Source organism: Saccopteryx leptura, chromosome 1 (assembly GCF_036850995.1).
Source record: "Saccopteryx leptura isolate mSacLep1 chromosome 1, mSacLep1_pri_phased_curated, whole genome shotgun sequence".
NCBI classification, from domain to species: Eukaryota; Metazoa; Chordata; class Mammalia; order Chiroptera; family Emballonuridae; genus Saccopteryx; species Saccopteryx leptura.
In genome coordinates, this window is record NC_089503.1 from 363444779 (window position 1) to 363461774 (window position 16996).

Below are 16996 nucleotides of genomic sequence, written 5' to 3' on the forward strand. Positions count from 1 at the left end.
TAAAAGAACAGAAAAATAATACAGACTAACAACTCTGAATAAGCATTTTATAGACATATGGCTACTTTTTCTATAGAAGAACTGAGTTAGTATATCGAATTCCTAACAAAAGATAACAAACGGTGAGCATCAGAACTTTAAGTTGCTTCCAAAATCACATTATTACTATTCAAAAATGTTTGTAAAAGAAAACAAGAATGTGTAGACCATGAAACAAAAATTGCTTAAGCGTAATGAAAAGTATCTGGGGACATGCCCCTTTAATATTTATACTCTGGATGACAGTTATAAAAGCTCATACATCCAGTTTTAGATTATTTTACAACAAGGACAACAAATTCCTCCTCAAACTTTAAGTATAACCTTAAATAGAAAAGTATTCCAAGTATAAAAAAACAAAACAACTAGCTACATGCCTGCAGCAAACAGAAGCAAGGGAAGATGGGAGGGAGAGACACACAGATTAGGCAATCAATTCATGAAGAACTAAGCTCAATATTTAGAAAGGAGGTAGGGAAAAGAGTTATTTAGTTCTAGAGACTGTAACTAGGAAAGGTGGCAGTGACAACAGCTACAGGTAAAAAGTGCTGGAGGTACAAAACCTTTCTCTGTTGCTTCAGAAGTAATGGCCAAGAACCCACAATTTTTGCTCAGATGCATAAAGCACGGTATCTCAAATAAGTTACAATGAGGACATAAGCATAAAGAGAAAAAAGTCAGATATACGGTCATTTAGGAAATAACTGTAAAGGAGAATTTCAGTTGCAACTGACTGTATCACCACATTTTTCTTACACTCTCAGGAAATAAGCTATTTAATAGAAGTGATCATTCCCAATCATTCCTCAGTTTAACACCAAAGTCCTTTAGAGCACTATCAAAAAAATGTCTAATATACATCCTCCATAATCATTCTTTATAAACAATATTTAAGCCATCAATTTTCTACAGCTCTTAAGAGTATTTTTAATTGTATGTATAATTAACAAAAAGGTAATTATTAAACTGAAGAGAATATTTTAATAAACTAAAGGATACCATATTACATTCCATTGCAAAATATATGATATAATTGAGGAAAATATGAACATGTATTTACAAATACAAACTCTAACAATAGAACACTAGACAGACACTATAAATCATAAGTATAATTTATAATCTTTTTGTCGAAATAATGTATTTGCTGTAATCCATAATAAGCTGAACATACAGACTGCTATACATTATCTAGAAAGGTACAAATTATTTATTGATTTCCTTTGCAATAATTTTTGAAAAAAACTTTTACATTACAAAATAAAAATCCCACTTGAAAAATACTTTCAAACACAAAGGTTTAAAAGTAAATACTGATGACAGTTGTACATAGGCCATCTGGATACATACACAAAATGGCGGGTCAGTGAAAGGTGTGCGGGTCAAAGGCGGTGTGCTCAGAGGTTTCCCTCTCTCGCTTTCCTCTTTCCACTCGCACTGCACAGCACAAACTGAGCTAAAATGGTAACGCACTTCTCTCTTTTCACTTCAAAACCATGGCCCAACTTTCTCCACAGTTCATAAAGATTTATTTACTGACGGTTAATTTTGTGTCTACCTGACTGGGATAAGGGGTGCCTGGTCTTGGGCCAAACAACATTCTGGGTGTGCCTGTGAGGGTGTTTCTGGATGACGGACTGCCCTCCCTGGTGCTCGTGGGACTAGGCTAATCCTTGGAAGATATGAAGCGAACACACTGCTGACCCTCCGGGTAGTAAGAGGGCACTTCCTCCCGCCTTAAGCTGGGGTGTGGACGTTTCCCAGCCTTCGGACTCAGGCTGAAACGCCAGCTCTTCCTGGGACTCAAGCTGAAACGCCGGCTCTTCCTGGGACTCAAGCCTATGCTGCACTTGAACTAGAACTACACCATCGGCACTCCTGAGTCTCCAGCGTGCTGACCGCAGATCTTGGGACTTGTCAGCCTCCATTCTCACATGAGCATTCCTTATAATAAACGTCTTTTAATACACACACATTCTATTGGTTCAGTTTCTCTGGAGAACCCCATACACCTTCCTACTTAATAGATCAAATTCCTAATGAAATATCAAAACAATATTTTAAAGTAATAATATACAATATCAATGACAAAGAAAGATACATAGCTTGATCAGAGTCGAACTTAAAATCTTGCCAAACAGTCATTTCATGGCATGCATCAAAAGTTTAAAACTGCCAGTTTTCACCAGGTAATTTTATTACCTGATGAATAGATACAGAGGACATAATCAGAACTATAATAAAAGATTTATGTGCTCAGGATATCAGTTGCAGTACCATTTATGACAGAGTCAAACAGACACAACCATATGTCCAATAACAGGGGAACAATTAACTAAATTATATCACTTTCAAAGGATGTATTGTCATCCAGCTAATCCAAATGATATTTTCAAAAATCACTCAGCAACATGGGAAAATGATCATAATATAATGGCAATTCTTAAAATGAGGAGGAACAAAGTGGTACCTAGCTACCTAGATTGCTGAGAAAGGCTAAAATGTTCAGAGTAATTATTGCTGAATGGGGAAATGGCAGGTAATTTTTCATATTTCTCATATTTTTTATAATCAGAATGTTACCTTAAAATAAAAAGAATATATATAATAGAACTCTAATAACATTACCCAAAACTATATTTAAAGAAAATCCTACAAGAGGGATGTGGAGGGGAACACGAGGGAGGGGGGATGCATTCGGGGGGGGGGGGGGGGACACTAAAATCTATGTAAACACAATAAATTTAAATTGAAAAAGAAAGAAAATCCTATTACATGATAAATTAAGAATCCACAGACGATTATCAATGAAAATAATTTTTAAAACAAATCTGTAAAATCTTTTTAGATGTTGTAAAAGAATGTTAACTCATATATAGAAAGCTAGGGACATGTTATGGACTGAACTGTGTCCTTCTAAAGGGCGAATGTTGAAGCCCAACTCACAATGTGACTGTATTAGAGAGTGAGCACTTAAAGAGGTAACTAAGGTTAGGTCAGTTGGTAAGGGTGGACTCATCCCAGATGACTGGTGTCCTTATAAGAGGAAAAGACATCGGGGAAGAGAAAGCACAAGAAAAGGCCAGGTTGTGACACTGCAAGAAGGTGGCTTCTAGAGGTTAGGAAGAGGCTCAGAGGAAAACAAATCTGCCGACACTTTGATCTTGGACTTCCAACCTCCAGAACTAGACAAAATAAATTTCCATTGCTTACTGCGTCAATCTGTGGTATTTTATGGTAGCCCTACCAGACTAATTTGAGATAATAAGGTATTATAAAATGTACTTCATAAATATTCTTGGTTTTACCATTTTTACCTCGACTAGGAAGAAGCAAACCAAGAAATAAACAGTAAAAAAATTTACTTCATACCACAGTGCCATGGCTTTGAAGGGACACAAAACTATATTTCCAAAGTAAAATGTTGTTAGCTAATACTCGTAAATAAAGAATAAGAGGGGGACTTGAGTATTATAGATTTAGAAGCAGTTCTTTTAACCCTTTGAGTAGTACGAACATTCTGTATGTCCTCGTGCCTCCTGACCATCCAGAGTACGATCGATTTATTTTAAAAATGTGTAAGGCAACATTAAAAAAAGAGAAATGTATGTTCTTCTCGATTCCATAAATTAGTTATCAAACAAACATGATTTTAAGTTAATAAAACTGTAACTGGAACTAATTTTATTCTTTGAAAAAAAAAAGAAACTCACTCCCGGGGGTCAGCGAGCATGAAAAAAAATCATTACTCAAAGGGTTAATGTTTACCTAAAAATGCTCCATAACATAGCTCAGCATAACACAACAGAAACATTATAAATTCTTTTCACTTTGTTCTTAATATCTCTGAGTCCTGAAAATGCGCCTCTGTGCCAGGTACGTAGTCAGACTTCTAGGAAAAACTACTATTAGCATAATCATCATTCAAATCTGTGTTCCATCTACAGAGACTGCAGAAGAAAATATTGAAAAATTTTATACAAGTAACTAAGAAGAAACTGATAATACACCAAAGGAAGATATGCTGATAAATACAGAAATGGGAATGCAAAGGTAGGAAGTAAATCAGAATCAAATGTCATAAAAACAAAATGAACTCAGAGTTAGAAATAAAGCAGGAGATTGGCTCGTGAATTTGTGCGAAGCTAGCAACTTGTCGATCACAAACACATGCTTCAAACAAGTGAACCGACAACCCTGCACAGGGACATCACCAGATGGCCAACGCAGAAATCAGACTATGTAATTGGAAGCGGGAGATGGAGAAGCCGCAATCTCTTTGCCAAAACAAGACCAGGAGCAGATTGTGCTACTGACCATGAACTGCTGATATCAAACATTAAAGTAAAGCTAAAAAGAAAAAAGAGCACTGAAGGATCATAATGTCATAATATAACGGAAATAACATTCCTGATGGATTTGAAGTTCACATAAAAACGAATCTGCACTGTCGAACTTAATTGACCAAGAGCCAGAAGAACTGAAACTAGAAATATTATCAGGAAAGAATGCAGAATAAACACACAAAAAAACACAAAACAATGCCAGAAGTAAAAAGGAAAGAAAAATTGAGATGGATGACAGAAGAAACACTAAAAATTGTTAGAGAGAGACAAGATGCAAAAGCAAAGGGTAACAAAAGCAGGGGTAGATTTCTGAACTCAGTTCCTCAATAACTATTACATAGACATAAAGAGAACTATTACACTGTCAATATAATGAGATAGAAGAAACAATAACAAAGGAAAAACAGGGCTTACAACCAGAAGATTAAAGAAATAAAGGGAAAATTCAAGCCGACAAGGAAGCACATTCTCTGACCAGGAAAAAATAAAGAGAATGTGGAAACAGTATACTGAAAATCTATACAAGGAGAGACAGAATGATGACAGGTAGCTTTGAAGAAGATTCCTATGAGGAAGAATCTGTATTTTTAGAAAGTAAAAATATTGGGAAGAAATAAATCACCAGGAGTAGATGGGATACCAATAGAATTATTTCAAACCACAGAATGACATAATCCTAACAAAAATATATCAACAAATATGGAGTCTGGCGCCTTAGACCACTCGGCCATCCTGACAAGGACAAATATGGAAAACAAAGCAATGACCTACAGACTAGAAATGGTCAATATACATCCCAATCTTCAAGAAAGGAGATGCCAAGAAGTACAAATATTGATTTGTCGGGAGCCGATCCACTAATGCTGGCTAACTAGGTCACAGCAGAAGAAGATCCACAACTGCTGGCTGACAAAGTCACAGCAAAAGAAGATAGAGTCACCGCAGTAAGACCAACAGCTGCGGGTTGACAAAGTCACCGCAAGGAAAGGCACAATGACACTTCCCCCTTTTATCTTTTGAATTAATCTGGCCTTATATCCCCCCTTTTTCTGGGTGTGTGCTATTATTTGTGGCACAGGGATAATAGTACCGTACTTTCCCTGTAGATTTGTAGTAATTTCTTTGGAAATGAGACAGAAGGTGTAAGTTCCACAGAAAAGCCTGTAAGCCCCTTGATCTGGGCTCATAAACATAAGAGGCTAGCCATGATATCCCTCATAAAGGGTTAAGTTTGTAGGAGAATTTCTTATATTAATCATGTTAGAAAGAATATAGTTAGAACTTAGCTAGTATATGAATATAGTATATAAATAAAGTTTAACTAGACATTAGAATCTTAGGTAAAGAGTAGTGGAGTGGCCTGTTACATGGCCTTGGATAGGAGTGCAGCTGGCTAGTAAAGAATGTTTTGTTAAAAGACTTGTTTTATCACTGAAGGCAGTTACTGGGTTTTCTCAGTAAAACATTCTCATGAGATTTTTGTATTTTCCAAGAATAGGAGAGGTATGTAGTGGGATTCATAGCAGCAATAGCAGCTAATGCCTTCTGATATTATGTTGCTACTAGCTATCTTGCAGGTGCACTCTATGTATCTTTAAGTAAAAATTACTCTTTATACTATGTCAGTTTCTTAATAGCAAGCCTTTTGTAGTCTTGTGAGAAAAGAATTAGGACACTACATGAACTCAAGGCTATTTCCCTGAGCAAGCGGTGGTCCTCTGCTAGTCCTTGATGATTTCGTCTGCTATCTCTTTCTGTGCCCTTGACTCACAACAAGAGTAAAATAGAGTTATTAATTAGTACTAATCTTTTAGAAGTTTGTACCAATATTACTATTGTATAACTGTACTTTAAATAACTTACCACCTGACTTGTAGCTTAGATATGAATTAACTGTTATCTAAAAATATGTAACCGTAGTGAAACTAAAACAATGATGTATTCAAAAATACCATGTGATTGTAACTTAGTGTGTGTGCATAAAAAGTAATGTTAGACCAGCCATTGAGGGAGATGCCTGGCAGTAAATGCTAACTAGAGAATAAAGAGAAAGAAAAGAATTCGGCTCTCTCACTCGATTTTCGCCGACGCCGTCTCCTCCTGTGGGACCCCTGGAACCCCCCCGGGGCTGGACCCCGGCATTGATTGACTTACAAGCTATGCAACTTACGACCATTCGACTTTACAACCACAATCGCTAGCCACGACTGCTCTGCATCTGGCAGCGCAAGTGTTGCCCAGCTGGGCGTACGACAGTGTGGATCAGCTTCCGGCAGCACTACCATCTCCGCGTGCACCATTTCAACTGTTATCCCAGACTCGGTACAGCAATTTGTGTTTTGTGTCTTAGATATTTTTCATCAAACCCCTCCCAAGATGTCTACCAAGAGGAAATTGTCTTTGCAAATATTAAACCAGTTATACTGGTAATGCAGTGTTTTACTTAAACCTGACGAATGTAAAAATAAGAAACAAAATGGTGTAGAGATGATACAAATGGCATAAAATGAACAAAGAAAATTATGATATATAACAATAATGAAAGAAAATTATGATAAAATATGACAAAGATTTTTATAACATCATTTCACAGTATTGTACATATAGCCTACTCAACTTACGACCAAATCATGTTACGACCGGTCTGTCGGAACCAATCATGGTCGTAAGTCGAGCACTGACTGTAGTAGCTATAGGACCATTGTTCTAATTTCTCACACAAGTAAAGTGACACTAAAGGTGATGTAACAAAGGCTACTACCTTCTATAGAGCAAGAAATGACAGTCAAGCTGGATTCAAAAAAGAGGGAGTCAAGATCTACGTGCAAACAGTCACTGGATATTGGAGTGCTCCAAAGAATTTCAGAAGAGGATTAGACTACATTTTCTAGACGACAGTAAAGCCTTTGATTGTCTGGATCATGAAAAGCTATGCGTTGTCCTGAGAGAAAAGGTCATAGCTCAGCACTTGACTGTCCTGATGCATAACCTGTATTGTGGACAGTAACCCACTGTCAAGCCTGAAGATGGAACGACAGAATGGTTTCCTACAGGCAAAGGTGTCGGGCAAGGGTGCATTTTACCTCCTTATTTGCTACATGCAGAACAAATGAGAAACTGGTCTAGACTCAGAGGAAGGAGGAGTGAAAATTGGTAGAAAAAAACATCAACAACTTAAGGTATGCAGATGACACCATCGTACTGGCAGAAAGTGGCAATGATTTGCAACAACTGCTGATGGAAGTAAAAGAAGAAAGGGCCAAGGCAGGACTGCATCTGAACATGAAGACAAAAATCACAACTACAGAAGAAATGCAAAACGTTAACATACACAATGGAAACATCAGGATGTTTACTTCAATCTGGTCATCAATTCGAATGGAGAAGGCTGAGACTCGGAAGGATGGCAATGGAAGGAAGAACTAGGAAAGGTCACCAAGAGCAAAGATGTGTCATCAGAGGTCAAGGCTAAGACCATCTACACCCTGTATTCCCAATTACTGTGTACAATGTAAAAGTTGGACAGCAAAGAAAGCAAATAGAAAAAAAATGGATTCTTCTGAAATATGGTGTCGAAGGAGAGCTCCACGGATACCCTGGACAGCCAGAAAGACAAACACTCGGGTCCCAGAGCAAATTAAGCCGGAAACATCACTGAAGGCAAAAATGAAAAATTGAAGCCGTCGTACTTCTGGGCACATCATGACAAGGCAGTGTTCTTTTGAAAAGACAGTAATGCTGGGAAAAATAGAAGCCAGCAGAAAAAAAAAAAAAGGAAGACGAGATGGATTGATTCCATAAAAGAAACCATAAGCCTGAGTCTGCAGGAGCTGAGGAGGCTGTGAGGACAGGACATGCGCATCACTCATTTATACAGTTGCCAGGATCTGGAGCCAATGGCATGTACACACATGTATTTTTGTATATTATATGTACATACACAGTCCTACAGAAATATAACTCAGAAAGCAATTTCAGTCTTATAACAACTGCTGGCCGTAAACCTGCAGAGGGAAGACTCTTCATTTAAGCATCACTCTACACCTCACTCTGCTCCAGTCCTCGCCTTGGAATGATCTTACCTCTCCTAATCTTTGGTTTAACATCTATTACATTAACACACGCATTGCTTTTTTCCTAAAAGAAACCAAAGGCATCTTTATCTTTTAGAGTTTTCAACTACATGTCAGGGGCATATTCAAAAAACAAACAAAAGCAAACAAAACAAACAAAAAAAACCCCCAGACTCTCTAGTTTTCAAACTATAGTAAAATTTAAGTAACTGCTCCAGTTTTTCAAAATTACCTTGTCTGGATCCATCTTTCCTTTGATAAATTCTTGCTTCCAGAACTGCAATGCCTGTTCCAGGGTTAAGCCAATGCCCTTCAGGAAGAGGCCGTACTGCATGCGGCCTCCATGACGGAGATGGTGATTTTCCCGCAGGACTTTGTGTAACTGACGCATGCAAGGTGGAAAGGATTTGATAGAAAGCTACAAGAAAAAAGAATTTTCAGTTATATGGAAGATTTCCCAAGTCCTTCACACTAAAATGAATTTGTTGCAAATTCATTCTAATTTACAAATTATGGATTCAAACTGGAACAAAAACAAAAATTATAAGGATTATTGTCTTACTGTGATTACAGATGAACTCTTTTTTCTTATTAATATTTTTATATTGGCTACATGTTGAAAGTATAAATAATTTGGTTTGGGGGATTAAATAATATACATTATTACAAATTATTTCATTTATTTCTTTTTAAATTAAACTTTATCTTTTGAGAAATTATAGATTCACATACAGTTGTAAGAAATAATACAGAGATATCGTATACCCAATTTCTCCCAAAGGTAATATTTTGCAAAGCTAACTTGTGTTATCACATCCAAGATACTGACGTTGATATAATCCACTAGTCTTAGATTTCCCCAGTTGCACTTCTGTGTGAATTACTGTAGTTTATTTAGCTTCTATGTAATTTTGTCACGTGTGGGTTCACGTATCGGTCACCACAGTCAAGGTGCAGAACGGTTTTCTCACCACAGGAACCCGCATATCTTTTATAACCACCCCTACCTAATTTCTGCCCCCTGCCCCCATCCTCTCAGCCTTGGCAACTATTAATCTGTTCTCTAGCTCTATAATTTTGTCATTTCAAGTGTGTTATATAAATAGAATGAGTCTGTAATGTTTTGGGATTAGGCTTTTTATTCAAGCATAATCCCCACAAAATTCATCTTAGTTGTTGCAGGTCTCAATAGTTTATTCCTTTTTTATTGTTGAGTAATATTCCATGGTATGGAGGAACCAAAATTTGTTTAACTATTCACTTGCTGAATGACATTTGGGTTAGTTCCAATTTGGGGCTATTTCACATAAACAGATGTACAGTTTTTGTGTAAATGTAAGATTTCATTTACCTGGGATAAATGTTCAAAAGTACAGTGCCTCAATCAATCACAGATAAACTTTTAAAATAACCCCAAAACAAAGAAAAATACAAAAATAAGACAAATTGTTCTCAAAAGAAATACTCAAATGTGTTACAGAAATCAACAGTTGAAAGAAAGAAATTAGGCCCTGGCCGGTTGGCTCAGCGGTAGAGCGTCGGCCTAGCATGCGGAGGACCCGGGTTCGATTCCCGGCCAGGGCACACAGGAGAAGTGCCCATTTGCTTCTCCACCCCTCCACCGCGCTTTCCTCTCTGTCTCTCTCTTCCCCTCCCGCAGCCAAGGCTCCATTGGAGCAAAGATGGCCCGGGCGCTGGGCATGGCTCTGTGGCCTCTGCCTCAGGCGCTAGAGTGGCTCTGGTCGCAACATGGCGACGCCCAGGATGGGCAGAGCATCGCCCCCTGGTGGGCAGAGCGTCGCCCCTGGTGGGCGTGCCGGGTGGATCCCGGTCGGGCGCATGCGGGAGTCTGTCTGACTGTCTCTCCCTGTTTCCAGCTTCAGAAAAATGAAAAAAACAAACAAACAAACAAAAAAAAAAAAAAAGAAAGAAAGAAATTACAGGTCTTTTCCTTAGCATCAAAGAAATTTCAACTTTTTCATTTATGGTACCAACTGCATTTTCTCTGACTTCCTCTAATATCCTCCTCCAGAGGCTTAAGTTCTCACCCCCTCATGTATTCCTTGGTAAGTTCAATTCCACCTGTAAATAGGAGCAGGTCTCACTTTGCCTGAGGTTGCTGCGCCCTCTAGTGGCCAGCCAGTTTCTTCATCTTTTCACAGTAGAGACTACACTTTCCGGTCCCTAACCCACTTCAGTCAGGTCCCTATCTTCCCTTGGCAGCACTACTACCAAAGGGCCTTCTATCTGTACATTCTTGTTCCTTCATACTACTACAAAATTATTTTTTTTAACTATTGTTCCAATTCAAAACCATCAATGAATAGTCAACATCCTCATTGTCTGCAATGAACTACTTTTCAAGTCTGTCACAGAACAAATATTTATTGGATGTTTTAGGCAACACAAAGGTGAATAAAACATAATTTTCCCTGTAAATCAGTTAAGTGAAGGAAAAAGAAACTGTCACTATTACATTCACTATTGAATACATTAAACTCATATAATAAATTATATAATAAGGGAATGTAGACTGTTAAACAGTCTGGAAGTTCCTCAAAAAATTAATCATAGAGTTACCACATGACACAGCAATCCTTCTACTGGGTAACTAACCCAAAGAACTTGAACACATTTATTCACAAAGACACATGCACCCCCATGTTCATTGCAGCATTATTCATGGTAGGCAAGATGGAAACAACCAAAGTGTCCTTGGATAGAGAACTGGATAAAGATGTGGGGCTTGACCTGTGGTGGCGCAGTGGATACAGCATCGACCTGGAATGCTGAGGTCGCCGGTTCAAAGCCCTGAGCTTGCCTGGTCAATGGGCACATTTGATAAGCAATCAGTGAACAATGAAGGTGAAGCAGCTATGAGTTGACACTTCCCACTCTCCCACCCCTCTCTCTCCTCTCTCTGTAAAATAAATAAAATCTTTAAAAAAGAAAAAATAGGAAAAGAGGCATGGATACAGCCTGTTAGAGGTTCAATTGAGCATCACCCCAAAGCGTAGAGGTTGCCCATTCGATTCCCGGTCCGGGCACATCAAGAGTAGCTTGATATGGGCCCTGGCTGGTTGGCTCAGCGGTAGAGCGTCGGCCTGGCGTGCGGGGGACCTGGGTTCGATTCCCGGCCAGGGCACACAGGAGAAGCGCCCATCTGCTTCTCCACCCCCCCCCCTTCCTCTCTGTCTCTCTCTTCCCCTCCCGCAGCCAAGGCTCCATTGGAGCAAAGATGGCCCGGGCACTGGGGATGGCTCCTTGGCCTCTGCCCCAGGCGCTAGAGTGGCTCTGGTCATGGCAGAGTGACGCCCCGGAGAGGCAGAGCATCGCCCCCTGGTGGGCAGAGCGTCACCCCTGGTGGGCGTGCTGGGTGGATCCCAGTCGGGCGCATGCGGGAGTCTGTCTGACTGTCTCTCCCCGTTTCCAGCTTCAGAAAAAAAAAAAAAAAAAAGAGAGAGTAGCTTGATGTTCCCATATTTTTCTCTCTCCCTTCCTCTCTCACTTAAATCAATAAATTAAAAAAATATTTTTAAAAAGAAAGTCCTGACTCCCAGTACCTCAGAATGTGACGGGAGCCTACACTTAGTGTTACAGAATAAACCTGATCCTCCCCAAACTCATACTGAAGTCCTGACTCCCAGTACCTCAGAATGTGACTGTATTTGGATACGGGGCTTTAAAGAAGTAATTAAAGTTAAATGAGGTCATGGGGGTGGGGTCCCGGTCCAATTTCTAAGAAGAGGAGACACCGGGGATGTGTGCAGAGTGGAAAGATCATGTGAGAACGGAGAGAGAAGCCCCAGAAGAAATCAAATTGCTGGCACCTTGATCTTGGACTGCTAGCCTCAAGCATTAGAAAATAAATTTCTGTTGTAAAGCATCCAGTCTGTGTGATTTTGTTACAGTAGCCCTAGCAAACACATGCATTTAGTGTTTTCCATTTCTTCTTTTCTAACTGTATGTGGTATTTAAATATAAACACTATCTATCATCAGTTAAAAGAATTACTCTTCGGAATAATTAAATCCTGTTTTCATCAGAAAACAATATTTTTTCTGTTTTCTTTCTTTTCTTTAGAAAGAGAGAGAGACAGGAAGGGAGAGAGACGAGAAGTATCAACTTGTAGTTGCTTTCACTGTGTTTATTTTGTTTGTTTATTTTGTTTCTATTGACTGCTTCTCATATGTGCCTTGGCCTGGGGCTCCATTCGATCCCTTGAGCCCTTGCTCAAACTAGTGACCTTGGGCTCAAGCCAGCAACCTTGGGATCATGTCAATGATCCTGCACTCAAGCCAACAACCTCAGGGTTCGGAACCAGGGCCCTCAGTGCCCTGGGCTGATGCTTAATCCACTGCGTGACCACCAGTCAAGCTACGGACAATTTTCTGATTAATTTTGATATTCTTACGATTTTAAAAAAATCTTATGTGTAGCACATGGGATTTCCTTTCAAAATGATTGGCAGTCAAAGAACTAATATTCTCGCCCAATCTTCCCACCCAAAAATAATCTTTGGTTGAAGAAAACCTGTGCTTCCTTCATTGACAAAGACCTAATTTAAAGGGATGTGATGCTTACCGAATCAATCTGATCTAAAGAAATCTTCCCAACATTTCCCAGCGTACTGTAATCTTGACCAGTGTAGGAATGACTAAAAAGAAAAAGAAACAAATTATTAAAATAAGATTTGTAAAAGCATTTTGATCACATCCAAAGGAAATTTGTATGCTGATATAAAATCAGAATGAGGAAACATTTTACACATAAAACTAGCTGGAATATGTTACATGTTTTAAAGATACCTAATAGAATACATTTAAGCAACTTACCTAAAACAGTACAAAATACAGTGACAGTCCGGCCCTCCCTCAGTCCCAGTCCAGCGTGCCACTTGCATTTCTTAGAAACATAATGCAAACTGTCATTAAGGTTCAAACCTTTGCTGCTGATCCTTCATTAACAGCACAGCAGCAGAGCAAAGAACCTGGAGCCTAAATCAGGTACAATCACTTCCTAGTGGTAAGTCCCTCAGCAAGCTACAGACTCTCCATAGCCCTGGTTCCTTATCTGTCAGGGGGAGATAATGGTGCCTGCTCTGCAGTGTTGACAGGTGGTCTGAGTGGAAACAACTTCCGTAAAGTACAGCATAGGGAATACAGTCAGTAACACTGTAGCAACTATTGATATGTATGATGTCAGATGGGCACTAGATTTATTGGAGTGATCACTTGGTAAGGCATATAAATGTCTAATCACCATGTTTTACACATAAAACTAATATAATATTGTACATCAATATTGTAATTAAAAAATAAAACAATTATTTAAAGAGACCTGACATATAGGAACCACTGTTTATTAAAATAAATAACATCTGAATAGCACATTACACCCTCACCACTCTGAGACAGCCTCTTTGTTTTACATTTGACAAATGAGGAAACAGAGGCTCAGAGGAGTTTGAAATTTGTTATATCAGAAAACAAGTCAGCAGTGAAGCCTTTTGATTCCCAATTCCCTATTTCTTCACGTACCATGATGTTTTCCCATAATATATATTATTCATAAATTAGGATTTTTAAACTTGGCATGCACTTGGCCCTGGCCGGTTGGCTCAGTGGTAGAGCATCAGCCTGGCATACAGGAGTCCCGGGTTCGATTCCTGGCCAGGGCACACAGGAGAAGCACCCATCTGCTTCTCCACCCCTCCCCCTCTCCTTTCTCTCTGTCTCTCTCTTCCCCTCCCGCAGCCAAGCCTCCATTGGAGCAAAGTTGGCCCGGGTGCTGAGGATGGCTCTATGGCAGCGGTTCTCAACCTGTGGGTCACGACCCTGGTGGGGGTCGAACGACCAAAACACAGGGGTCGCCTAAAGCCATTGGAAAATAAATACACGACCCACAGGTTGAGAACCGCTGCTCTATGGCCTCTGTCTCAGGCACTAGAATGGCTCTGGTTGCAACAAAGCAACGCCCCAGGTGGGCAGAGCATCGCCCCCTGGTGGGCATGCCAGGTGGATCCCGGTCCAGCGTATGCAGGAGTCTGTCTGACTGCCTCCCCATTTCCAACTTCAGAAAAATACAAAAAAAAAAAATTGGTATGCACTTAAAACCTTTGTAATTTTTCATCTCCCTACATAAAACCACACCCATGCTCAAGTCCATAAACAATGAATCAGATGCAGACATTCAGACAGGACAGAGTGAAAACCAGCTGCTAGATTACACAGAAAACCACAACCACACCATGATCTACGCAGACTCCACAGCTGAAGGGAAATGTGGAGTAAAGTACTGTCGTGATTGGAAAGAGTTCCAGACCCTCTACATTCTGCCTGGTCAGCGAAGAGTCTTGCTGCTGAACAATAGAAATGTATACACTCAAGATGCTCTTTAGAGAGACTGCTGTTCCTACAACCAGTCAATCAGACTGACTCAACAGTAGGTGTGGATGGGGAAGCAACACGACAGTGCAGCCGGGCGCTGTGGCCACTGGCTGGGGAGACCACGGGAGTACAGCTTCCCTCTCTACCCTCCTCCCTCCAGGGTGAAGAATGGCCTGAAAATGCTAAGAGCAGGGTGAGCGGAATACCAAGGAGGCACACAGAACAAGCCCAGACCCTAAAACACACCTTGCCTCTGGGATTACTTATTCCTTGAGTAACAAATTTCTGACAATTAATGTCATTAGATTATATCCGTATCTTTAATCACAGTGGGTCCATGGCACAGAAAACTCATGTTAAACTAAACCAACATTTGCCATTTAATTTTAAGTTTACATTTTAATATTCAGCAAAACCAGATAATTGTGTCAATGGAATTCCAAAAATGAAAATAAAAAGTTCACTTTCCAGTCTATCTTACAGCGGAGCAAGAAGGCAGCACGGGCCACGGCAAAGCGGAAGGCCACGCATCGCGACGCATCCTCGTTTTGTTCTCTACGTCACTAGTTAGCAAACTGGGTGCGTCACCTGACTGTTTTTGTTCGCACCATCCTCATTTGTAAAATGGCACTGAAAATGCCAGGCTTGCCCGGCTGCCAGAAATGCTGGTAAATTAAAAGATATAATACACTCGAAGTATTGATTAAAATGGTAAGTCCTATTCCAGTACACAGAGCAACTGCAGTCTTGACCAGTAGATCCGAACAAGACAGGATGGAAGGAGGAGGAAGAGAGTCCTGGAGAAGAGCCATCATCACCCAGCTGGGACGTCCGGGCCGCTCCACGGACCCCTGTGAGCTGCAGCTTCTAGTCTATACGTTGATTGTAACCATCTAGCAGGATTGTTCCGATCAAATAATTAACAAACACAAAAGTCTCCTATAAGTGGTAAAATGATGTATAAACGAGATTTTAGTTATGGAGTAAACAGAGCCAGTGGTTACCACAAGAAAGTTTCTCTCAGCCCAGATTAACGTAGTATACTAAGTACAAAGAGAAGATATATAAAAAGGGCGGCAATGCTTTGACAGAACATGTAAAAGGGCTAAATTCCAAGGAATAAAGGTCAACAGAAAGAGAAGGGTAGCGATGATTAGTCATAGACTTTACTGGATATCAATAACTACCGAGCAGATATAAGGGAACTCCGCAGGCATCATATCTCTAAAAATATTATTAATGGCCAGGAAAATGGCCACCAGTCAACCCAATGAGGACAAGCATGGAGCCCATGAGAAGGTGCTTCAGAATTAGGAATGCTATTTCTCCTCATGGTCAGAAGGATAACTTATGTCTTGGTTAGAAGAGTTGGTACACTATAGCTATTTAATACATATTTGAACTAGCTATGGATAGATGAGGCTGCAATGGATGAAATTTTAGATATAATAGGAGAAAAACAGGTCATGGGAAGCACTGTACCCAATACTCTACAGGCAATAAAAAACCATGAAAAGATTTTAAGGCAAGCATTCTCATAATCAGGTTTACACTTGAGAAAGAAAGCCGAATGGAGGAATGACCAGAAAGAGGAGACTGGGCAATAGGAAGTCAGTTGGAAGAACACAGCTATATTCCAGACGAGAGAAGGCAGGAGCCCCAACAAAGGACTGCCAACAGATGGAGAAAGGACGGCAAGCAAGGGAGGAAAACAAATGGGACAAGCAATGCTATCACGTGAGAATAAAAATCCTGAGGAACAATTCACATTAGCTCACAGAACTGGACCTTTGGCTTTTACCCAGAAATGCCAAGAGATGTTACACAATGAGATGCACAACAGGCACCCCGGGAAGCGAGGCGCCTTTCTACCACACTCGGAGCTCAGAGACAGCTGTACGTCACATTGCTCCCCAATGCATACAGCTGCTCCACTAATGGACTGTCAGAACAGACTCTCATCTTCATGACTCAAAAAAACTAATTTTACAACAAAGCATTTCTTATATTGGGGAAGCACAGAACTAGTAATAGTTCAGTTTTTAACAGCAAAATCTTTCTAACTGATTTAAGAGACAGATACATAAACACATGTAGGACCAGCAGAAAATACTATTTTCTGTCAATTTTAAACACTGTTATTTTAAGA

General features: G+C 39.9%; 1 protein-coding gene across 2 annotated transcripts in view; it reads right to left on the reverse strand.

Annotated features, from left to right (window-relative positions):
- The window catches only part of PRIM2 (DNA primase subunit 2), a 301521-nt gene that overhangs the window by 89723 nt on the left and 194802 nt on the right, over positions 1-16996 (reverse strand). For both annotated transcript variants that reach the window (XM_066361373.1, XM_066361374.1), the window contains exons 9-10: positions 13043-13115; positions 8691-8876 (exon numbers count right to left, since the gene is read on the reverse strand). In XM_066361373.1, coding sequence (XP_066217470.1) covers positions 8691-8876; positions 13043-13115 — 259 coding nt within the window. The remainder of the gene's footprint in view (positions 1-8690; positions 8877-13042; positions 13116-16996) is intronic.